At 40.6% G+C, this 26,158-nt stretch overlaps 1 protein-coding gene across 4 annotated transcripts in view; it reads right to left on the bottom strand.

Moving 5' to 3' along the window:
• Window positions 1-26,158, bottom strand: part of AGO2 (argonaute RISC catalytic component 2) — a 108,876-nt gene that overhangs the window by 69,010 nt on the left and 13,708 nt on the right. For 2 of the 4 annotated variants that reach the window (XM_043507299.1, XM_038393169.2), the window contains exons 2-3: window positions 8,170-8,365; window positions 4,334-4,454 (exon numbers count right to left, since the gene is read on the bottom strand). The exons of 1 other annotated variant lie outside the window; for it this stretch is intronic. In XM_043507299.1, coding sequence (XP_043363234.1) covers window positions 4,334-4,454; window positions 8,170-8,365 — 317 coding nt within the window. Of the gene's footprint in view, window positions 1-4,333; window positions 4,455-7,597; window positions 7,662-8,169; window positions 8,366-26,158 lie in introns of those variants that run through there. One more of the 4 variants, XM_038393170.2, reaches the window with a different exon arrangement.

The raw sequence follows: 26,158 nt of genomic DNA, 5'->3' as shown, positions 1-26,158 counted from the left end.
AAAAGTATCTGCGGATGCCCATGTGGCTGCTTTGAAAATGTTGAGAAAGGCAATCGACGTGGCAAGAGACCAAGTGGAATGTGCTTGAGTTCCAGGAGGAGGTTGTCTATTGTGTAGGTGGTGGGAGAGGTGTATACGCTGCAACATCCACTTGGAAAGACATTGTTTACAAACAGCCATGCCTTCCAATCTTTTCACCGTTGATAGGAATAAGAGTGGTGACTGTCTGAAAGGTTTAGTTCTGTCTTGATAAAATGCAATGCCACCTCCTGCTGGTTGCTGTTTGGTTTTGGAAAGAAGCAGGGAAGGTGGATTGGTTGATTTACATGGAAGGAAGATGGTATTTTGGGTGTGGACATAAGGTAACCTTATCGTTATTAAAAATCGTGTACAAGGGTTATGCCATGAGCACGCCAATTTCTCTTACCCATCGAGCAGAGGTAATAATAACAAGAAATACTGTTTTCATGGATAAATGAATACCAGAGCACATTGCCATTGGTTCAAATGGCAGTCTTGTAAGGGAGCAGAGTACCAGGCTGGAGTCCCAAGCTGGAGTGGGATCCCGTATGTGAGGGTAAAGATTTTGGAGGCCTTTCAGGAATCTTTTCTTTACAAGGGTGAAAGGCCATGATGGTGGCTAAGGGTACATGAAGGGAGAGGGTGGATAATCCCAATCCTTTAAACTGTAAAACATAACCTAGGACGGGTAAGGGGGCATTCATTGCATTGACATGGATTGGTGGAAAATGCCCCATGAGAAGCTAAAACTAGAAAATTTTAACAAACCTTTCTCTGTCATACACGTCTTGCCCTACTCCAGTAAAAGCCTCCAGTCCTTAACCTTACACACACACACACACACACACACACACTCTCTCTCTAATTATCCTGAAGCAAACACTTAATATATACACCAACAGGTTTCAACTGAACTTGGATCAAATTAACTTCATGCGATAATTTACCTCAGACTAAATCTGTTTAAGCATGATTTAAACTGGCTTATGTTTCTTTATATTAGAGGTTTCTTCCAGGGTAATTAAATCAATTTATTAACCCCCATGCATTTTTACTTTACAGACAAAATTTTACATATGTTAGGAGAAACATTAAGGAAAAAAGTCCCTAAACTCTGTCTTGTTCCTCACCTTTGTTTTTATTGGGAAGAAGAGGAAAGTTAATTTAAGGTTTTTGTCTAATTGTGAGCCAATTATATACATAAAAATTTTGCTCAGAACACACACATGCTGCATGAGATTAAAACATTCTGCCATTAGTCCTTTGTAAACTATCAGTAAGGCTACGATTTGGTCACAGAGGTCGCAGAAGGCACCGAATCCTTGACTTCCGCAGACCTCCACGACTTCAGTCCACAGTGGCTGGGAGCTTCAGGGTACCCCCATCTCCCCTTGTGGCCAGGAGCTGCGGGGTACTCCTGCCGCCAAGAGTGGCAGGGGTCCACCGGGGCTCCCCAGTCCCCATGGGTGGCAGGGGATCCCCAGCAGCTCCTCAGCGGCCGCTGCTGTCCTGTAGTATCACACCCTGCCTCTAAGAGGCGCTTACAAGAGGCGAGTGTCCCCCATTATACCAGGGTTCTACCCAACAGTTAACTTATTTAAAAGTTTTGTTAGATAACAGAGGGAGTTATTGCTGTAAATCAAACAGCTGGAGTTAGTTTAACCTCAGCAACTTATAGCTAAAGCTACGATTTTCTCATAGACGTTTTTAGTAAAAGTCATGGACAGGTCACGGGCAATGAACAAAAATTAATGGAAGTCATGACCTGTCCCTGACTTTTATTAAAAATGCCCATGACAAAACGGGGAGGGAGGAGGGTCAAGCACCCTGCCCTGCTGTGGATGGGAGCTGTGGCTCATGCCCTGTGGCTGGGAGGGACACCCGCCTGTGGCGGCTGGGGAGCTGTGGGGGATCCCCAGCAGCTCTTCAGTGTCTCTTCCCTCCAGCCAACTCACAGAGTCAAAATGAATGAACCCCTTCCGGTGCAGCCAAGAGTTCAACAAACTGTTGGTCCTCACCAGGGTCTTCAGCCCCATCTCAGGGTTCTTTAAATCCCACCCTTCACTCAGGCTTCTAAACAAGCTTTGTCCCCTTCTCAGGGCTTAGGTCACTTCCCCAGTGACTGGTGGAGGAACCCAGACCCACCCACTATTCCAGTTCCCAACCCAGGGACCCTATAAACAGCAGCCATGTACAGTACTGCTTCCTTTAATCCCATCAATTAGCTGCTGCTGCCTTCCCTGGGCCTCTTCCCATCTAGTCCCTTTAACCCTAAGGGAGATAGAAATTTCAGGTCCTCTCTTTTTTAGGTCCAGTAAAGGCAGCCAGTCAAGCTCCTGTGGCCAGAGAAGCACACCCTTCCTCACCCTTCTGGTCCCAGCCAGGAACTGATCACCTCAGGCCCTGCAGCTCCTTTTATCTCAGCGTACTAGGATCTGATTTTATGCTTCCGTGCAGCCTTTCTAGGTAGGCCTGGAGGACCCACCTTTGCTGCTCCTTCCTGGGGGGAAAGAGGAGGATATAGTAGGACTGATGAGCCTCCAACAGAGGACCACAAAGGGCCAGGTACACCCCTCACACCTGAATACTTCTTCCAAATTATAATTACAATATTCACTTTGAAGCAAAACACTGGAATTACACCCCCCATTTTCATTCTCATAGCTTTTGAGACATTTTTCATGCTTAATTTTTAACTAAAACTAAAGTTTTTGAGTGCAGGAATTTGAGGTCAGTTTTTGCAAATGTGTGCTCGGGGGAAAGGTAGAGCAAGAATTCTGAGGATCTGCCTGTTGTGTCTTCCCCTGGCAGCTGCAATTGAGGCTTTCCCCATTTTGAGAGGAATATCATCTCTACCCAGAATGCCAGGTCTGACCTCAACTCCATACAGCTGAACAGAAGGCAACCCATAGGAATGGCAAATCTAGATGAGAAATAAATATGTTTCCTGCTGAGAAATTGTTGCCATACTTAATTCCCTCCACATATCATTTAATACAGACAGACTTTTGAATTTAAAGCATCAAGAGTAGGGCTCCCTTTCACAAACATGTTTGATGACCGTCCCTGCCCTGAAGAGCTTATTCAAGATATTAAATGTAATTAGGACCATTTAAATGCTATCATTAAGCACAAGCAATTTCTCAAATAAAAAAAAACTAAACTAAACGCAACACATCTAGGTTAATTCAATACTGAGGTTACAGTAAAACAAAAAGTAAGGAACTCAGAGATTCAACACCAGCATTAGCTTATCCACCAGACATATACATGGTATTTTATATTTGTTTTTCTGGTTAAATGCATAGTTTAAAATATTTTTATTTGTCATAGAATGGACACTAAAAAATACACACGCTGGGCAATACCACTGTTGCAAATTAACTTTTGCAGTATAGGCTTCAATAGGACTTGCCAAACCCACGAAGACAGCTTTAGCAGTTAGAAGTACATTTGCTGAGAATACTTTAGATTAGAGATTCTTGCTTGAGTTAAATTCTGTAGCAACACAGAAGAAGAAATCTTCTAAGAAGTAAACAGAAAAAATTTAAGCGAAGAATTTGATAAAGAGTCTTTTGGTCGCTAAGAATCTTAAATCCTCAATTCATAGTTTTCTTAGATATTAGTTTGTGGTTAAGTAACAACTGTTCGATAAGATAGGGGCATAATCCAATCTTTTCTGTAGCACACCTATTTGATATCATAAAATAGTAGACATTTGTATAATGGTAATGACTAGAGATCTGGTTGAGCTAGGTACTGTACAAACACATGGTAAGAGACAGTTGGAGACAGTGTGGTTTAGCATATACAACACTGGACTGGTGCTTAGGAAGCCCCAAGGTCTATTCCTAACTCTGCCACTGATCTGCTGTGTGACCTTGAGCAACTCACTTCATCTCTCCAAATCTCTGTTTCCCTTCTCACCTTTTGTCTATCTTGTCTATTTCAACTGTAAGCGACCTCTTCAGGATCTCTCACTGAAAATTTGTACAGTATCTAGCACAATGAAGCCCTAATATTAGTTTGAGCCTCTGAGCACTACCATAATGCAAGCCATGAATAATAAAATTGTCCCTACCCTGAAGGGCTTGCATTCTAAATGGACAAGTATTATAATATGAACTCAGACCACAGTCACAGTGCAAGTTATTTTATCTGGAATTTGTGTCAGAATGCCCTAATAAGACTGGTCTTTGTCTAGGAATTTACTCTAAGTATAAAATCACTTGGTACCTAAAAGGCTTGAAGTCACAATGTGAGAAGCCATTATATTAAAACCTCTGGCTAGAAATTTATTTTTAAAACTTACTTTATCCCTCCCAATAGGAAGTGGCATAGCTGTATAAAGGTTTTTTCTTCCATCAAATACTGGTTTACGATCCCCAAAGATCTGTGTTTTAAAGTGCTGGACCATATGCTCAACTATTTCTCTGAAAATATAAAGAAAATTAAGTTATCACATAATTTGAACAGAATACCAAAAGAACCCCAATATGTTTATGTAATCAAGAGGAAACAAAAAAAACAATGGCTATTACATGAAGGGTTATCAACAGCTCAGCATGAAAGATCATATTCGTTTTATTCATCTGAGGAGACAATGGAAGTTGATTTTATGCAAAGAAAATTTCATAGACCAAACTGTTTGTTTCTTGGGACTACTAAATTTGATCCTGATTTCTCACTGGAAAGTTTATAGCCCCAGTGTTTTACCTACAGTTTATTCTATGAGATAGAACACGTACGTAATACAAGCTGCTCTTCTCCATGGCTCCCATCTGCAGAACACAACTGATGGGCTAGGCAGCAGGACAGCATCGGGAAAGGAAGAATTTAGGAGAGGGAATGATTTGGGGCTGTGCACAATGCATACACCAAATTCCTCTGCATCACACTCAAACAACAATCTTGACTCTGACTTCTACTCCTGGGGGAATTCTGCACCTCTGCGCATGCGGAGAATTTATGTCCCCCGTAGTTTTCTTTGCTTCCCCACAGAAAAAATAACTTTCTGATGGGAAAGCAAAGGGAAGTCACAAAAGCGGTCATGCAACCCTCCTCAGCAGTATATTTTGGGTGCCCAGGGCAGCCGGCAGAGAGGTAAATCACTGTGGGGCAGAGGGCAGGACTGGGGAAGACCCAGCTTGTGGCTCCTAGTCTGTAATGCTAGTACCAGCTGGGCTGGGGAGGACGGGACTTCCTCTTTCCCTACATGGCATCTGGGGCTGTGTTAGACCCACCCCCAGATTTCTCCCCCAGCTGTAGGAAGCTCTGCAAACTCTTTCCCCTCCTTCCCTGCACCCAATCGCTCCTCAGCTGCAGGGGGAGGGGTCACTGTACAGGGAGCTGCTCTCCCATCCGTCCAACCCCCAAGCATCCAGATTCCCCTCATACCCAGACCCTCCCCGCAACACCCAGACACCCCCCACCCTCTGCTGAGCTCCAACTATCTTCACCTGGACCCCCTTGCAGAGTCCCATTACCACTGCACCCAGAACCCCCCCCACCCCAACAAGCATCTATGCATCCAGATACCCCCCCACACCTGGATCTCTCACTGAGCCACCCACACCCAGATTGCCCCACCCATAACCTTCTCAATCTACACCTGGATCCCCCCTCCCCCACACTAAGCCTTTCCACATTTGGATCCTGCCTTGCTGAGCCTGCCTGCCCACACCTGCTGCACTTGGAACAGAAGGGCATGGCTCTGGGGCAAGCCAGACCTTGTGCAGTGTCAGGGTTGGGTGCAGCATCACCGCTGGGTCCACGTCCTAGGGGAAGCTGCACAGAGATCTCCCATCTCTATGCAGTCAGTGGCATGTGCTCCCCAATACTATGATGGAGCCTCCGCATTTATTTGACAAATAAAATTTGCAGAATTTTAAAATATTTTGCACAAAATTTTTAATTTTTTGGCACAGAATGCCCTTAGGAGTAGGTGAGCTCATACTTTTTCATGTAACAACAACAGTGTTTACCAGTACATATAACTATTAAGACTATAAATTTAAGTGTGATTGGAATTATAGGTTGTGCATTAGAGTATGATGTAGAGGAATTTGGAATGTGTACTGTAGCTGGTTATATGTTAGATATGCAAATGAGTTTGTAGTGGAATTTGTAGTCTATTGGAATTATTTTATTCCAAACATCTGGGTTTAAATCTCCTGAAGGACATTACTGAGACTGTAAGTACATTTAAGTTGAAATCCATGAGGCACTTCATCTTCAAAATCTAGTTAACATGGGAGGTACATACTAGAGTGGTATGTGCCAGTACAAAACCCTGAGACAGAAGTCTGAGTGTGTTTAAGTAGTGTGAAGAATGAATATTGCCTTAATTGGCGATTTCCTTGACATTTCATAAATTTAGATTTTTTTTTAAGGCAAGAAGGGACCATTTTTGTTATCAAGTCTGCCCTCCATAACATAGACAATAAAACCGCACTCAGTAATTTCAGCATCAAGCCTGTAACTTCTGAGTTAGCTATGACATATTGTTTTAGAAAGATAACCACTTTGATTCCTTTTATCTCCTCCAAAGAGATCCTCTTAGATTTAAATACTTCAATAGAGAATCCATTACATTACTAGGTAAATTGTTCTGATGGTTAATAACACTCACTATTACAATTTTATGCCTTATGAATTTCTCCAACTTTGTCTTCCAATCATCTTTCGCAATGGTGTTCATGGGATTTGGGGTTGAGCAATATTAACTGTAAGCAAATTAAGTTTTCTGTTTGAGTCTGAAGCAAAAAATTCAGACTTCACTAGGTTTGTAAATAAATTCTTTTTTCTTCCCACACTGCATTGGGAAAACAGATATAGCGTGGAATTATGAAAAATGCAAATAGGATCTTCATTTCCAGTAAACAGTGTCTCTTCATCCAGGTTCTTACGATGGCCTTCATCACCATATCATGACGGCTACTGACAAGTTAAGGCAGATCTGAGCAAACACTTGTATGTATTCAACGTTATATAAGCAACTACCTGTTGTGAACATGATTTGCCCTGATCTGCACTGACGTGGTCACCATTACGTCAGTTGCCAAGACTCTTCATAATTTTTAAACAACCTCCACTTAGATTTTTTTCAAGTACTCTCTTACACTGATGCAACTCCACTGAAATCAATAGAGTTGCACTGGTGGAAGAAGATAAATTGGCCCAATGGAGTTTCTACAGTGTTGATCTTAGCCCATTATGTTTGTTTTTAAGTTAAATACAATTTTTAAACTGTTTTTAAAATATTACATTTAAAAATAATCCAACAGAGCAGGAAGGTGCAGGCTGGAACAGCTATTTGTATTCCATGCATGTTAAATATTGTCTAATAAGAGTGCAGTTAGGTTAAAAAAAATTCTACATTTGTAAATTGCACTTTCATAATAAAGAGACTGCACTACAATACTTGTAACAGGTGAATTGAAAAATACTATTTATCTTGCTTCCCTGGCCAAGAGTAATTTGCAAAATTGATCCATATCTTTTTGGCCTCACTATCTGTTTTCATTTGCATATCTTCCATTAATACAGAAGATGATGAAGGAGGGTAATTTCTTACCTGTTATAATTTAGTTTCTCCAAAGTCCTCTTATACCAGCACAGACAAATGGGTTTACTTCCCCCTGTCAGTAGGTGAAGACAGGAAAACAAATTGTTGGTAATATCACCTCCCCTTTTAAGGGGCTTGCTAGCTGACTCCACTTAGTTATGAACTAAGCAGTAAACAACAATGGTCAAATTCAAAGCTTGTATAAACTGGAATAACTCCACTCAAGCTAATGGAGTTGTGCCTGCCTATGCCACCAGTAATTTTGGATCAAAAGCTGAAAACTTCACTCAAAATAAGCTACAACCACCATAAAAGTAAGGTGGGATTTCTAGGTTGGTATAGGAAGACTTGGAGAAACCAAAACTAACAGAAATAATGCTTGCTGATGGATATCATAAAGCAGGACATATTCAAATGGGAAGATACTACCATATCTGATGAACAAGGATAGCCATGTCCCCAGGTGCCCTATGTGAAAGCTTGTACAGGAACCTAGCTTCTAAAAGTTCCTCTTTTTTAAAAGTGTAAATGGAGGGAAAACATAAATAAAACTGGGGGAATGCAAAGTATAATGATATTACCGGTTAACTCTTCTAGGGCATTTCTCTGGCTTTATATCCAATTCATAATGGTAGATATCAATTTTAGGAATGTCCATTTCAAAGAAGTTGGCCTGTAGTTTGATTGTTCTTCCAGAAGTACCAAAATCTGGTCGAGGAGGAGGTTTAAAGGCATATCCCTGTATTGGTGGTGGCAATGGTGGAGGAGGTGCAAGCACTGAAAGGGGGGAGGGAGGGGAAAAAAAGCACAAATTAAAATATCATCACAAAAATTATCCACATTAGGTACATGCAGTGAGAAGAGTAACACACATGCTTCAATACCATTTTAAAAATGCATTTTTAAACCTAGTCTTCACCCCTTGCTTTTTTTAAAAATAGTGAATTAACAGATGAAAACCTGTGTCCTGGGCTGGAAGCCAGCAAACCTGGACTCACCTGTTCCCCAACTGATGTTAACTACTCTGTATACTTCACAACCCTTTTTTATTGAGCAAGGCCACAGGAGGTAGGTTAGCATTCTGTCCTTTTACAGGTGAGTTAATGGAGCACTTAAACAAGAACTTCTTTAAGGGCTGGAACTAGGACCCAGTTGTCTAATATGAAGAACCTAAAGCTCGTTACTTAGCCACAATGCTTCTCACAAAATTAGTATGCTAAATCTTTTGTGCTTGGCTTCAGTATTTGCTAAATGGAGCTACTCCCAAATACTCAAGCCAAGCACAAAGACCTATCATTCTAAACTACATTAAAAATAGTAGTTAAGGTTGCAAAGCTAAGGTTTAAAAAATGCCACAATTCAGGTTTTCTGTACAGACTTCTAATGTGACATTGGACAAGTCACTTAAACCTAAACCTTTAAAAGGAGATTAGACACCTAAATCAGGCAGAGTGCTGAGCGCAGCAATGCCTAAATACCTTTAAGGCCCTGATTTTTAAAGCAAATTTTCTGGAGGTAGCCACTGTGTGCGCCTCGTTTTCTGGGTGTCAGATTTGAGACTCAAAAGACCTAATTTTCAGAAGCAGAGAACACAACTCCTACTCCTACTGGAGTTAGTGTAAACTAAGGTTACTCAGCACCTCTGAAAAACAATTAGGCCACAGGTGTCTCTGTCACTGAGGACCCAACATTAGCAAATTTGGGCCTTAATCTGTCTCTCAGCTCCTCAGTTGTAAAAGGGGAATAACAGTACTTTCCTACTTCACAGGAGTGTTATGAAGATAAATTAATTAATGTTTGAGACACCAGATACTATGGTGATGAGCACAATACAAAAGTATAAGAGGATTTTTTTTTTAAAATGTATTCAGGTGCAGCTTTTGAGGCTACATATTCAGTGATGAGGATAAGAAGAAATATTGAATAGATGCCTGTTGCAGTGAATGAAGCAGAGGTTCCTGTGAAAAAGATATGTGGTTGTGTAATCAAAGTGTCATAATTAATATATGAGGGGGCATAATTAAGGTTACCCAGGCACAGAGAACATAATCCCTCACCCTACATTTTTATAAATTATTGTTTAATGAATTAGAAATAGTTTCCCTTTTTACTGTAGCATAAAAATGAAGACTGAAGAAAAAATAAGACAAGTCATTGCTCGAAGGAGATAAGTAATGTTTATTAAACAGCAGTTTTAGCCTGGGAAGCAGCTAACCTATATGAAAATAGATACAAATGGTTTAGCTTTACCACCAACAGATGGGAATTGACTTTTGTTTTGCGGAAAAAAGATTGAACACAGTTGATTTAAAGAAATTTTTTTAGACACTGCTTTAAATGAAGAATTTAAAACCAAGCTATCCTATGCAAAATGCACTACAATAATCCAGTCTGGAGCTGACAGGGAATCCAGCCATAAGAGAGCCCTAATTTAAGTACTAAAGTAAGCCAACTTTGATTAATAAGGTGCCAGTATACTGTCCCCAGTAAAAAGAGTTGTTTATTATGAAAAAAAAACACAGAAAACAAATTTGACCTTTCTACAATAGTTCATCTAGTCTATGGAAACCAAAAGATTCACACCTATCAACCTCTAAATGCTGTAGTTTCTGTGGAAAAGGGAAGTGACAGACACTAGAATAGTGTTAGGTACATGGCCCATTTAAAAAGTCATAGGAAACTTCAGATTACATTATTCCACAAAAAACTGCTATAATAAAATTGAACAGCACATGAACTACAATCAACATTTAGAAATTCTACTCTAACCCAAAAGACAGACTTTATGTAGATCTTTTTCCACCCCAATTAAAATGGAAATCCTGGTAAAGCCTTAACTGTGGTGGCAATACCACTCCATCAGAATATTGTTGCACAACATTAGAGCCAGGAGTAGAGTTAGTGGAACGCCCTGGACTCATTTGGCCAAGAGGTTCCCAGTATACAGTGCCCCACAACATGAGCTGCTTTTACATATTCAAAATGCTCTAAAATCCACATAAAGAAAAGGAGTACTTGTGGCACCTTAGAGACTAACAAATTTATTTGAGCATAAGCTTTCATGAAGTGAGCTGTAGCTCACGAAAGCTTATGCTCAAATAAATTGGTTAGTCTCTAAGGTGCCACAAGTACTCCTTTTCTTTTTGCGAATATAGACTAACTCGGCTGCTACTCTGAAATAAAATCCACATGTATACGGAGATTAGTACATCTTGACACAATAGCTTTCAGAGGTGTGAACTCATCCATTCATCTTATAAGGTGTTCTTCTCATTCCAAAGTCTACCTTAGTCCCTGGTGTTGAATATTCATTTTCGAGATAATCTCGTACCTTAAATTTGTGTCTTTAAACCCAGAAAGTACAGAGTTATTTCACCTTAATTCGTTATTTCCTGGTTTCCAGATGTTTAAATACTGGTGCCTTCGAGGTTTGAGGCACTGCTGGTCAAACATAACTCTGCAGTAACTGTGGTTTTTGGCAATAAATTACTCCAGTTTCTGTGTTTAGACATGATCTTAGTTCAATTAGAAAGGTTCCAAACTAGTTATGCCTAAGGGCTTGTCTACACAATGAAATTTATCTGAATAGTTATTGTGTCAGATATGGCAATTTCCTCTAACATCCTGGGCAAATCTTATTGAATTAAGTTAAGCATTATTCTATTAATTATAAGTATTTTAGTTCAATATATTAAAAATGCAAATGCGGATGTATTATGGTGGAATTATATGCAACTTCTTTAAGGGGGAGGCAGGACTAATGTAAACCCTGGCAAGTGTTATGAGTTCAGAGAACTCTCTTACAGCAAGATCAAATTTTCAGTTGAGTAAGTTTCCTAGGAAATACTTGGGAGGAAGGGAATGCAAATTACGCATCTCTGGACCCATCTTTTTGAAGCTGAAGGAAGTGCCCTGCAGAAAAACCCATTGTCTGCTAGCATCTGTTAGATGAGAAAAGATCAAAGGCCTGATCTATACTAGGAAATTAGGTCAATATAACTATGTTGGTCGGGCATTTGAAAAATCCACACCCCTGAGCGATGCAGTTAAACCAGCTAACCCCAGGTGTAGACAGTGCTAGGATGATGGGAGAATTCTCCTGTTGACCTAACTGCCACCTCTTGGGGAGGTTGAGTACCTACACTGATGGGAGAAACCCTCCTGTCAACATAGTGTCTTCACTGTAGTGATACAGCTGTGCTACCGTAGCAATTTATGTGCAGACAAGCCCCAAGATTTGAACGAGAAAAAGAAGGAAATCTCTGATTCGTGGGCATACTTGTTCTGAGCTAACAGCTATTCCAAATTTGTGACAACAGAAAAACCCCTAGGCGGGGTCGGAAAGACTTTTAACCAGCCAGAGCCCTTATTGGAGTCAGGGAGTGATATCTGGTAACCTTATTAAATGTGTGTGTAGATTCTTTTATTGTTTTTAATACGTTTTCTCTGTAATGCTTTTACCTTAAGAATATGTAATATAATTTATGGAGAAGACAGTATGATGGGATAACATGATTTTGGAAATTAATTGATCTTTAACTATTCATGATAAATAGGCTCAATGGCCTGTGATGGAATGTTAGATGGGGTGGAATCTGAGTTACTACAGAGAATTCTTTCCTGGGTATCTGGCTGATGAGTCTTGCCCACGTGCTCAGGGTTTAGCTGATCGCCATATTTGGGGTCGGGAAGGAATTTTCCTCCAGGGCAGATTGGAAGAGGCCCTGTGGTTTTTTTTTTTCCTCCTTCCTCTGCAGCATGGGGCATGGGTCACTTGCTGGAGGATTCTCTGCACCTTGAAGTCTTTAAACCATGATTTGAGGACTCCAATAGCTCAGACATAGGTGAGAGGTTTATCACAGGAGTGGGTGGGTGAGATTCTGTGGCCTGCATTGTACAGGAGGTCAGACTAGACGATCATAATGGTCCCTTCTGACCTTCATATCTATGAATCTATAAGAATGGCCATACTGGGTCAACGATCCCTCTAGCCTAGTATCTAGAGCTCCAGAGAGAATGAACATAACAGGTCAATTATCAAGTGATCCATCCCTTGTCATCCAGTCCCACCTTCTGGCAGTCAGAGGTTAAGGGACACCCAGAGCATAGGTGGCATCCCTGACCATCTTGATTGACCAGCCATTGATTGACCTATCCTCTGTGAACTTGTCTAATTAGTTTTTGAACCCACTCAAACTTGTTCCACAGTTTGACTCTCTACATTCTATTTGCTTTAAAACTGCTGCCTATTAATTTCATAGGGTGACCTCTGGTTCTTGTGTTATGTGAAGAGGCAAACAACATGTCCTTATTCAGTTTCTCCACACCATTCATGATTTTATAGACCTCTATCATATTCCCTCTTAGTCATCTCTTTTCCAAACTGAATATTCGCAGTCTTTTTAATCTCCCTTCATATGGAGGCTGTTCCACATCCCTAAACGTTTTTGTTGCCCTTTTCTGTATCTTTTCCAATATATACCTTTTTTAAATGGAATGACCAGAACTGCATACAATATTCAGGGTGTGGACATATATAGTGGTATTATATTTTCTGTCTTATTATCTAGCCCCTTCCTAATGGTTCCTAACAGTGTTAGCTTTTTTGACTGCTGCTGCACGTGGAACAGATGTTTTCAGAAAGCCATCCATGACTCTAACCCCTCTTTCTTGAGTGGTAACAGCTAATTTAGACCCCATCATTTTGTATATATAGTTGGGATTAAGTTTTCCAATGTGCATTACTTTACCTTTATCAACACTAATTTTCATGTGCCATTTTTGATGTCCAGCCGGTCAGCTTTCTAAGATTCCTTTCTAACTTCGCAGGCAGCTTTGGAGTAACTATCTTGGGTAATTTTGTATTGTCTGCAAACTCTGCCACCTCAATATTTACCCTTTTTCCAGATTATTCATGCATATGTTGAACAGCACTGGTCCCAGTACAAATCCTTGAGAGCGCCCACTATTTATCACTCTTCATTGTGACAACTGACCATTTATTCCTACTCAAATGCATCCGATGAAGTGAGCTGTAGCTCACGAAAGCTTATGCTCTAATAAATTTGTTAGTCTCTAAGGTGCCACAAGTACTCCTTTTCTTTTTGCGAATACAGACTAACACGGCTGCTACTCTGAAACCTACTCTTTTTTTCTATCTTATAAGCAATTACCGATCCATAAGAGGAACTTCCCTCTTATCCCAATTGCCTGCCTTCGATGAGGGACACTGTCAAAAGCTTTCTTGAGTCCAGTACACTATCCCCTGGATCACTCTTGTCTAAAGTTTGCTGACCTCCTTAAAGAATTCTCAGAGATTTGTAAAAGGAAAATATGCCTCAAAGCTATGTTGACTCTTCCCCAACATATCATGTTCATCTATGAAGCTGATAATTCTTTACTATAGTTTCAGCCAATTAGCCTGGTACTGAAGGTGGGCTTAGCAGCCTGTAATTTGCCAGGTTTGCCTCTGAAGCCTTTTTTAAAAATTGGCATATTAGCTATCTGACAGTCATCTGGTAAAGACACTGATTTTAAGTGATAGGTCACATACCACAGTTCTTTCAGAACTGATGGATGAATGCCATCCGGCCCTAGTGACTTATGGTTTAATTTATCAATTTATTCCAACAGCTCCTCTATTGACAACTCAATCTGGGACAGTTCCTCATATTTGTCACCTAAAAAGAACGGCTCAGGTGTGGGAATCTCCCTCACATCCATTGCAGTGAAAACGCATGCAAAGAATTAATTTAGGTTCTTCATAAAAGCCTTGTCTTCCTTGAGTATCTCAATTCACCAGTGGCCCCACTGACTGTTTGGCAGGCTTCCTGCTTCTAATGTACTTTAAAAAAAACAAAAGCAAACAAACAAAAAAAAACCCTGCTGTTAATTTAAGTCTTTTGCTAGCTGCTCTTCAAATTCTTTTGGGCCTCCTTAACTGCACTTTTACACTTGACTTGCCAGAATTTAAATTCCTTTCTATTTTCCCCACTAGGATTTAACTTCCAATTTTCAAAATGTCGTTTTGCCATTAACTGCCTTTTACTTTGTTGTTTAGCCATGACGGCATTTTTTGGTTCTCATACTGCGTTTATTTTGTTTATTGTATACATATAGCTTAAGGTTTAGAGGTATTACAGTGGTTCCCAAATTGGAGTGAACCCCTGGGAGTTCGCAAAATGTTACAGGGGGTTCTCGGGAAAAAATTCCCTAATGTCGGACAGAGCTGTCCCAACAGGCCCCGGGCAGCATGGGGCCAGCAGCCTGGAGCCCCTGGACTTCCAAGAGCTCAGCAGATCAAAGCAAGCATATCTATCACACTGCGGAGATTTAAACTTCAAGACTCCTTACAAGAAATGGAAAGGGAGGTGGATTTTTTGCTGTTTTTAAAATTAAACAGGCAGCTAGTATTGTTTTTAAAATTATTATGAAGAACAAGTTTAAGCTTTGTTGTAACGTGCATTGTTTGCCTGGACTGCTCAAGACCTGAATGCTTGTGTAGGAGGAACTCCGAGTTGGCTTCTTAAATACCTTCATGCTGTTTCATATCTGATACTCCTTGATGAAACCTAGAAGCCTTGTCTTATAACAGGCTTATTCAAAGTGATACAAGCTATGAAAGTGAGATCTTGGAAGAGTGTTGCAGTTTTCATAATGTAATAAAAATACTATAATGATAAATAGTGTGTAATAAGCCTGTCATAAAAACAAATTTTATAGTTCCAAGATCACTGCTTTTATAATTTATACTCAGGTAAAGGAGAAAATCCCTGGAAATATTCATTTTTAGGAGTGGGTTCATGAGACTTGACGTTTTAGTGAAAGGGGTTCACAGGTTGCTAAAAGTTTGGGAACCACTGCTCTATTATGATTTTAAAAAGTTTCCATGCAACTTGCAGGCAGTTCACTCTTGTAACTGTTCCTTTTCATTTCCATTTAACTAGTCTCCTGATTTTTGTGTAGCTTCCCTTTTTTAAGTTAAATGCTCCTGTGGTGGATGTCCTTGGCACTCCCCAATAAGGATGTTAAATTTAATTACATTATGGTCACTATTACCGGCTCCTCCCCAGCACTTCACCCAAGTCTGTCTAGATGTCATGAGAGGTCTGCAACCTTCACTCCCATTAGCCAATTCACCATGTGGTTCTCCCGGTCATCACAAACCCAACTATCTACATTTCTAATAATTGACTCTCACATTACTATTACTTGTTTCTTCTTAATAACAGGAGTCCCCTCCCTTGGATGGGTATCCTCAGTGTGAGAGGATACCATGACATCATCTGGAAGGAGGGTCCAACTATGGGACTGTTTCCCTCCACTGCAGCTTGGTGTTCTCTTTCCTCAAGACTTCCATCCTCCTCAATAGCACAGAGGCTGTCAGACTGAGGATAGGACAGCTCTACTATGTCCTGGAAAGTCTTGGTTATGTACCTCCCTGTCTCCCTTACTTCCTCCAATTCAGCCACTCTGGTCTCAAGAGCCCATACTTAGTCTCTAAGGGCCATGAGCTGCTTGCACCAAATGCACACATATGCCACTGGCCCACAAGGCAGGCAATGATTCATGTGCTGGCTTAGAAAGAATTGTGTCAACTTATAGCTGTGGCATTTACTCTTTTGATAGCCCTTGAAGAGAAAGCAAAGCAGCGGAGCCGGCCTGTTTAGGCAGTCTGACTTTGCTGGGGAATTCAGTGTAGACAGGGAACTGTGCAATCTGGGAATACCGGTCAGGAAGGAGAGAGGGTGCATGTCTCCATACAAGAGAGGTGATGGCTAGGGAGCCAGAAAATTAAGAGTGGGTGCCCTTGCCGCTGAGGGTGCCTTTCCCCTCAGGGGGAAAACACAGATGCAGTTGCCTTCAACTGTCACAGTTTTACCAGGATAATTATGCCGGTAAATTTCCAAGTATAGACATGCCCTAACTTGTATTTAATAGTCAGATGATGTTTTCTCAGCGTGTAAAGGAAATTTTAGAGTTTGGTTAGCAAGATCCAGGTGAGTAGGTTGGGTTACTTAGTGACCTTGATTTTAAATGTCCAAATTTTCTATCAAGGGAAGAAACAATTTTAGGAACCTTCAAAATAAACTTTCTTTATGTAGTGAAAGATCTTGATAGCTGGACTGTATCAATTCTCTGAGCCAATAGAGCAGAGACATCTCCTCTGGAGGAGCAGTGCGGATGTCTCCATACGCATGCAGCAATATCTGGGGTGTGGCAACTACTTTTAAGTGTCATTTCAACAAAGAAGTCTTTTAAGCTGCTGCAACTGCAAAATTTCTCTAGCAGTGTTCTTTTCTTATTTAATTCTGCAGTTTAATTTTTGCTTATTTCAGATCATAAAAGTGAACTAAACAAGTTGCCTGTGTTGCTATAGGAGAACTTGCAGAAACCAAGCTAAGGGCATGTGTAGTGTAGAAGAAGATGATGTAGGTAACAAAGACAGGCCCAATTTCATTCCAGTAAGTGCATCTTTATCTCTCTAACCTTTCTAGAAGGTTATTTGAAACATAGATGTTTTCTTGCTCCCAGATCAGACTCATGGTACATCCTCTCATTTGCTAATCAAGGCAGGATGACAGCCAACAAGAATCTTATTTTAACACCTTCAGCCAGTGAGGTTCTCCCTTTTCTCTCTTCACAGTCTTCCTTCCTCCTTAGCTGTCTTCCCCTGCCTAGCAAAATTCCCTGTCCACTCCACTAGCGCAATCACCTCCTTCTGGACTAAAGTGGGAGGAGAGCAAGACTTAGAGTGTAAACTGTGCAAAGCAGTCAACTGGCCCATTCCAGTCACACCCTGAGCATACTATCTGGACAGGACTGCATAAGATAAGCTTTCAGATGGTAAGTGCTTAAGGGAGTTCTGTGCAGTCTTAGGTCTATTTTGTCTGAGCAGAAGAATGGAGAGAATTGTTCTACCTCTTTTACTGTTCAGATTGATCAGTTTTCTCCCCACTCATACCCACTCTCCTTCCTAACTGCCAATGCTGTCCAAACCTTATCAATTAATTTGCTGTGTTGGGTTGGGTCACTGCTAGATGACCATTTCTGTGCAGTAGTGAGCCACACAACAAAAACAGTCCTCTTACCTATTAATTGTGCTCTGTGTTGTGATGAAACCTGGGCAGACCCCCTGGATTGGTCACCACCCGCTTGAGTGACAGATGTGGACAACATACCTATGTTCTCCAGTGGTGAGAAACCAGTGATCCCTTGAAGTAATATATGGAAAATACACTCTGATTAAAACTGAACTATTTGTCTGAAAACAGATGAGTCTAGCATAGCAGTTCTCTAGCTCTCATTCTGTGGAATGCTTCATAAGGGTCTGTGAGACTGCATGTTCATCTCTCCTCTCAGCACCTCACCCCCTCACAGACTCGTTCTCAAAAAGTTTCATTAACTACAAGGAAAGGCTCCATGATGGACCTTTTTTAAGATTCATTGGCCAACTCAGTACCACCACCAGACATCTGACAGTGATTTTTGATATCAACACCCCCAAGACCATTAAAAAAAAAGAAACAGTTGCTAAAAAGTCATCCTCCTGCTCCTTTTTCTCACTGGTTTAATCTCTCCAATGGCTTCTCATTTTCCACTCAAGTTTAAGCTTAACCTCCCCTTTAAGACTTCTTACAATTTTGATCTTCTCTAGATATCTGCTCTTGCATCTTAAATTTCACCCCTTCACTGCACCAGTGATGCAAGCTACAACCACCACTTGTTCACATCTCCCACAAGAGTCTCTATGCATTCTTCCACCTTGCCCTTCATGCATGGAACACCTTTCCCATAAAGCTACTATACCCTCCTCCTTCAAAACTTTTCTCATTTCTACATGATGCCTACAGGAAATCATACAATAGACAAGTGGGAATTACTGACATTTATACAGAGATCGTTTAAATGTTAAATGATTCAGACCATCAAGTTATGAACATAGTGATTCTTTGTAAAACAATTATTTTTAATGTAGTCTTTTTTCCTTTTATCCAGCACTTCTCTCCTATTGGTTTGTTTGCTGAATCTTGTTTCAAGCCCAATGGTAAACTCTTTTGCGAAGGGAGTGTCCCTTACTTTGTATAGTGCCTAGCCTAAAGGAGCATCAATTTTGATTGGGACCTTTGAATGCTAATACAAATACAATACAAACAAGTCTGGGTAACTCCACAATCCCACAGAACGTGCATAAGTGAACACAAGATAAAGATGTATACATTAAGACAGGTTCAAATTGATGTCTGTCTTACACAAACACTGTGAGTCTTAGTAGCTGCTGCTTAGCAGAGTTCTCCTTATCTTTAATAAAATGTTGCAGGTCTTTTTTCCTATCTTTCTCTAACAGTCCTTAACAGAAGTCCAATGCTACAAAACACCAGACTATACTTCTTACTGAACAGTTTTAAAATACCCAGGCTCATGAAGACTATTTCTAATAAAGAAAAGGGTTTTGTTAAATGCCATTTTCTTGTGAAAAATATTTGACTGACTTTTTATACAAGCAGTATTTGACTATCTAAGAAGACTTATTATATTCCTGTTTTCAAAGTAGTTAAGAGAGAGCTTTCCACTGTTTTTCGTGTGAATTTCTCTTTCTGAAGTGAACTTTTACATTTTAAATCTTATAATTTCTCCTTATGGTGCCAGAGAGATCAATCAACTCTCCAAATCTACCTATGCTTGCATCCACCCGCGGGATAGAATTGAAAGAGGAAAATAAAAAGTATCTTAATTTTTCCCATCTCCATATGATAAATTCATTAGTTCGCAGGATTCCAGTATTTCACCCATTGCAACGGCATTGTTTGGTAGTATATACCCAATTTTATAAACTAAAGTTAGATAAACTAAGCTCTCTTCTCTCACTTGGTAAAAATTTCTCTAACATTTCATTAGCACACATCCTCATTCCTACCAAAATGAAGTTTGGAGGAATGTTGAGAAGGCAGCTGTTGTTCTGACACCCGGAACATTCTGGGTAATTTTCAGTCTTCCTCTAGAGTCCAGAATGCATTGCACAAGGTAAAGAACATTCTGCTGTTTTTTAAATTTGCATCAGTTGGCCATTTTGGACCTCTCAGAAGTTTTTCATATAATAAACTGTAAATTGTTGCTTTATTAACCAATAGATTAGATTATTTTAATTTGGGAAACTGTTCCCTCCTGTAGTTCCAGTACATACAACAGAGGAGGTCTATAAAATAATGAAATATGGGGAGAAAGTTAACAAGGAAGTGATATTTACCCCTTCACATAACACAGGAACCAGAGGTCACCCAATGAAATTAATAGGCAGCAGGTTTAAAACAAACAAAGTACTTCTTCACACAATACAATCAACCTGTGGAACTTATTGCCAGGGGCTGCTGTGAAGGTCAAAAGTATAAATTGTTTCATAAAAGAATCAGATAAGTTCATGAAGGATAGTCTATTAGCCAAAATAGTCAGGGATGCAAAATAGGCTATTAGCCAAAATAGTCAGGGATGTAAACCCATGCTCTGGATGTCCCTAAGCCTCTGACTTCCAGATGTTGGGACTGGACGACAGAGGATGGCTCACTCAATTTAAAATTTTTATTAAAGCTAATGTTAAAAAGTATACAATACACAGGTTAAGAAAAGAGAGAGTGTCTGTACATCTGGGTGAAGTGCTTAGATTATCCACAATACAAAGTTTTAAAAAGTCATAAGATACATATAGTGCATAATCAGCAATAACCGAAATTCAGGTGAATAAATTTAACAATATAGTTTAGATATTAGAATCCGAATACTCGGGTCCATCACTCATGAAAAGTTATTCAGAGAGTGGGTTGTAGAAAGCAAATATAGGAAGGAGTGTAGATTGTCCCTCAGTAGACTGTCCATTCAGAAAATACAATCCATGAGAAAGGTATTTCAGTTACTTTCCCACTACCCTCTCTTCATTCCAACTGAAGCATCTGGCATTGCCTACTGTCAGAAGAGAGGATACTGGGCAAGATGGACCTTCCCCCCAAAAATTATCACAGCAGGTCTCTTAAAATAATTTCCAATCTTGATCTAAAAATTGCCAGTGTGACAAAGTTCCTCTTCTACCTTGGTGAGTCTTGCGCTTATTGGTGGATTTGCTTGCCTCAGAGATTCACAGCAGCCCTCAGTTTGGCCGTTTTCGTGAACCCACAGTCCAAGTCAACTCCTCCTGTGTCTGACCAGGAGTTGGGAGGTTTGGGGGGGAACCCAGGCCCGCCCTCTACTCGGGGCCCTGTGGAATGCAGCTGTCTAGAGTGCCTCCTGGAACAGGAACTGTCTAGAGTGCCTCCTGGTAGCTGTGCGACAGCTACAACTCCCTGGGCTACTTCCCCATGACCTCCTCCCAACACCTTCTTTATCCTCACCATAAGACCTTCCTCCTGGTGTCTGATAATGCTTGTACACCTCAGTCCTCCAACAGTCCGCGTTCTCACTCTCAGCTCCTAGTGCCTCTTGCTCCCAGCTCCTCACACGCACACCACAAACTGAAGTGAGCTCCTTTTTAAAACCCAGGTGCCCTGATTAGCCTGCCTTAATTGTTTCTAGCAGCTTCTTGATTGGCTGCAAGTGTTCTAATCAGCCTGTCTTAATTGTCTCCAGAAGGTTCCTGATTGTTCTGGAACCTTCCCTGTTGCCTTACCCAGGGAAAGGGGACCTGCTCAACCTGGGGCTAATATATCTGCCTTCTATCACTCTCCTGTAGCCATCTGGCCCAACCCTGTCACACCAGTGATGGAGAATCCATCCACTGGTAAATTGTTCCAATGGTTAATTACTTGCATGATTAAAAAAAATGCCTCATTTTGTTTGAATTTGTCTATCTTCAACTTCCAGCCATTCGACCACATTAATATCTTTCTCTGCTAGACTTAAGAGCCAATTATCAAATATTTGCTCCCCATGTAGTTAAGATCAAGTCACTCCTTAACCTTTTCTATGTTAAGCTAAATAGATTGAACGGCTTGATTCTATACTATATGGCAGGTTCTCTATCCTTTAATCATTCTTGTGGCTTTTCTCTGAACCATGTCCAATTTATTAACATCATTCTTGAATAGTGGACATCAGAACTGGACCCAGTATTCCAGCAGCAGTCACGCCAGCATGAAATATAGAGGTAAAATAACTTCTCTACTCCTACTCGAGATTCCCCTGTTTATAAAGCCCAATACTGCATTAGCCCTTTTGGCTACAGCATCAAACTGGGAGTTCATGTTCAGCTGATTATCCAGCATGACTTCTCACATCTGGAAAGCAGATTTGGAAATGAAAGGGGGAGGGAGGCTCCCTTTTATGGACACCCAGCCAGCCAGTTAGCTATAAAAGCCCTCTTAGTAGCTGTTCTCCACTTGCTTTATTTGTAAAGGGTTTAAAAAGTCCATAGGTAAAAGGAAGGGAGTCGGCACCTGACCAAAAGAGCCAATGGGAAGGCTAGAACTTTTTAAAATAGGGCGGGGGAAGGGAGGGGAAACTTTTCCTTTGTCTGTCTGCTGGGTCCCCTCTCTCCGGACAACAACCACAAAGACTCAGGGCTGGAACTATGCTATAAATGCTTCGGCCAGGTATGAAAATGATCAGATCATACCTAGAAATTACTCATTTGAAACCCCAGATATGCAAGTACATCAGGAAATGTCTAGGAAGACGCGATTAGGTTTCTCTCATTTCTTTATGGCTTATGCCCTCCTCTGTGCTAACCCCAGGTGCTCCTGTTTTGCTTATAACCTTTAACCTGGACCTCAAGAAGCTATCTTGATGCTAATTCCTTGTAATTGTTTTTTTAAAAACCTAGCAAAGAGCCTAAATTCCAGATGTATTTTCTTTCTTTTTGTTCTTAATCAAACTTACCTTTTTTTAAGAGCAGGACTGGATTTGTGCATCCCTACAAGGTTTGTGCACATGTTGTTTAATTACCTGGTGGCAACAGCTGGTTTCATTTTCTTTCTAAGCTCTTCCCCAAAGGGGACGTGAAAGGGCTTGAGGGTACCCTACAGGAAGGAATTCCCAACTGTGCCTTCCTGGGTTCCAAAAGTGGTTTTTGCACTTGGGTGGTGGCAGCATCTACCCATCCAAGGTCAGAGAAAAGCTGTAATCTTGGGAGTTTAATACCAGCCTGGAGTGGCCAGTATTAATTTTTAGAATCCTTGTGGGCCCCAACCTTCTGCAGTCAAATTGCCAGAGTGAGGAATCAGCCTTGACACCAGAATCGAGAGTCTGCCATCTTGTATGTATAGCCTACACTCTTTATTCTTAGATGAACTCATTTATATGTAGCTGTATGAAAATGCAGTTTGCTTGTGCTCAGCTTATCAAGTGATCCAGATTGCGCCATACTAGTGACCTGTTGTCTTCAAACTATGACAGTGGTAAATCATGTGTGTCATTTCTATGGTTCCCTATTTACAATAACATTTTAGACCTGTCAGTTTTTAATCCACGTAACATGTACCATTTCTATCACTCTGGTTTCTTAATCAAAGTGTCATGCAGTACTCAATCAAATGCCTTCCAGAGCTGTAAATATAGAAAATCAACACTATTACCTTTATCAACCAAAGTTGTAGTCTCACCAAAATTAGACAAAAGCTATTTTCCATAAAACCATGTTGACTGGCATTAATTACTGTCCTTTAATTCTTTATTGAATAAGTCCTGTATCAGCAGTTCCATTATTTTATTCAGGATAGATTGACTGCAGGTGGACTAGCCTATAGTTATCCAGGTCATTTACGTGCCCTTTTTAAATATTAGCTTTGCAGGCAGGGAATGGAAAGCAGGATTTGATTGGCAATAGATATCATGATGGATTGTGGCCAGGCAGCAGTGGCCGGAGGACATAAGGATGGCCAGAGCGGGGAACTGATGAGGAGGACTGGGCTAAGATCGTAGTAGGGAGCAAGGAAGTATGATAGGCTGTAAGGAGAAGAGGAGGCCAGGCAGAGAGTCAAGGAAACAGAGATCAGTGTTTCAGGAGAAAGTAGAAAACAAATTAGCAAACCTTTGCCATTCCCAGCCTACAAATCTTTTGTGGCTTGTTAGAAGGTACGTCTACACTACAAGGGCTACAGTGGAACAGCTACAGCATTGCAGCTAAGCCGTTGTGGCATAAACACTCTCTACAGTGACAGAAGGGTTTTTTCCATTGCTGTTGTAAATAAACTCCTTTGAGAGGCAGTAGCTAGGTCAAAATAAGAATTCTGACAGCCTAGCTGCACATACAATGGGGGTTAGGTTGACTTAACTACATTGCACAAAGCATGAAAATTTTCACGAGCCTGTAGCTAGATTGCCCTATGTTTTAGGTGTAGAGCAGACTTCAGAGCTACGGCAAGGGGAAAAGTAGCAAAATACTAGTGCTTCCCCATGCCCTTCCCTCCCGAAAGTTTGATCTCTTCCTCAACACCCCACATAAACACTCTACTCCCAGCACACTGATCCATTCACCCTGGGTAGGCATGTCATTTACATGCTTATTTCCCTGCCTTCCTGCCAGTGCTGCTGATGTGGGGTAGATTGGCTAAAGAACGGCACTGCAGTAAAGGAAGAGGAGGTAGGGGGAAGAACTTATTTTCCTTCTTTCAAAAGTTGGCTAAAGAAGGGGTTATTGTATTAAAATATAGAGATTAATTCAAATCATGGAAGTGAGAAATAAAAGGAATTTTAATCTTGTTTTAACTGCAATTCTCAATGCCACCTTAATTATGAAATTACTACATTGCTAGATTAAATTGAATCACTGATCGAAGTTCCAAACGTCACCAAAACAAGAGGGTGGGTGCTTATTAGATCCCCCATACACTTTTTATTCATCTGCTACTTTGTTTGAGAAAGGGAAGAAAATGTTCTTTAGCCTGTTTATCATCTCTGGCCATGATACTTTTTTCTATATCTTAAAAAAAATCCTTTTTGGGGGGTTAAGGCCCAGTTTTTTTGAAGTATAAGTGTTGTTGCACTCAATGTAGCAATGCTTAGCTGACTTTGGAGCCTAAGTCACTTCTGAAAATGAGACTTAAGCACTGCAACGCTGAGTGCAGGAGTGCCCAAACACCTGAAACTAGGCCTAAAACAAGCAGCAAATTAGCCACCCGTGACAGATTTGATTTTGTGGGAACCAATAAATTTTTTTTTAAAAAAAAAATCAAGATTAAAGTTGTATTTTCTATATCTATAAGGACCAACTGTTTCCCTCTCTGTTCAGAATCTGCTACTCCACCATTCTATAAAATGGAAGAATCAGGTATATTATGTTAGTTTTTCTAGAATAAAATCCCAATTTCTGCCTCAAGACCTTTTTCCCCATCAATGGGAGGGACAGGGTCTCTGATGGGTTTGTTTTGTTTACTGAAATGCTGGCATTATGGAGAGAAAAAGAGAAAAAATATTCCGACCAAAAAAAAATCTTCACCTCTACATTTGAGTTCTTAAAACTTCTATTCTTGGCACTGAGGATTAAATGCTCAACAACTACGGCAATAAGCACAATGTGAAAACCTAGAGAGGTTTAACTACATAGGTGTAACTTTTCTTAATCTTGTGAATCACTATTGAGAAATTCACACATGGCTGTTTACAGGATTGTTAACTTCCCCTTCAGGGCTTTTTGCTCCACTTCAGGAACATGATGAATAGCAAGGGGTCCTGGGGAGAACTATAGTCTGTGTCATCATCGCTCCTAAGGAAGCCTTGTGCAAGAGGAGGACACCCCCAATCTTGAGCTCAGTACAGAAGGGAAAGCCATTCCTGGCAATGATCTAAGGGCATGGCTACACTGGAAACTTCAAACGCGCTGTCGTGGGAGCACTCCCATGGCAGCACTTTGAAGTGCAAGTGTGGTCGAATGAGCGCGCTAGGAGAGAGCTCTCCCAGCACTCCTAGTAATCCACCTCCACGACGGGATTAGCTCCCAGTGCTCGGAACCCGTTTACACTAGTGCTTTAAAGTGCTCTGACTTGCTGCGCTCAGGGGGGTGATTTTTCAGCCCCCGAGCCAGCAAGTTAGAGCGCTATAAAATATAAGTGTAGCCAAGCCCTAAGACTCCTGAAGTTGAGCTCTGTTTTTCCTATGCCCTATGTGAAAAGGGCCACTGACAACAATGAATTTCTATTCTGAGTTTATCATTGGTTAGTACTTATATGGCCCTTGTCACTAAAGTATCTGAGCCCTTACAGTCATTAAGAGATTTTACCCTCAACACTCCTCTGAGGTAAAAGTCTATCCTCATTTTACAGGTTATGAACCGAGACAGGATAAAGCAGTAGTTCCCAACCAGGGGAACACAGAGGCCTTCCAGGGGAACATCAACTCATCTAGACATTTGCCTATTTTTACAACAGGCAACATAAAAAGTCAGTACAAACTAAATTTCATACAGATTTGTTTATACTTGTCTATATACCATACACTGAAATGTAAGTACAATATTTATATTCCAATTGATTTATTTTGTAATATGGCAAAATGAGAAAGTAAACAATTTTTCAGTAATAGCATGCTGTGACACTTGTATTTTTATGTCTGATTTTATAAGCAAGTAGTTTTTAAAGTGAGGTGTAACAT

The sequence above is a fragment of the Dermochelys coriacea genome, chromosome 2 (genome assembly GCF_009764565.3).
Source record: "Dermochelys coriacea isolate rDerCor1 chromosome 2, rDerCor1.pri.v4, whole genome shotgun sequence".
In the NCBI taxonomy this organism is placed as follows: domain Eukaryota; kingdom Metazoa; phylum Chordata; order Testudines; family Dermochelyidae; genus Dermochelys; species Dermochelys coriacea.
Note: the sequence above shows the minus strand (reverse complement) of the source record. Positions and strands in the feature narration are given on the sequence as shown.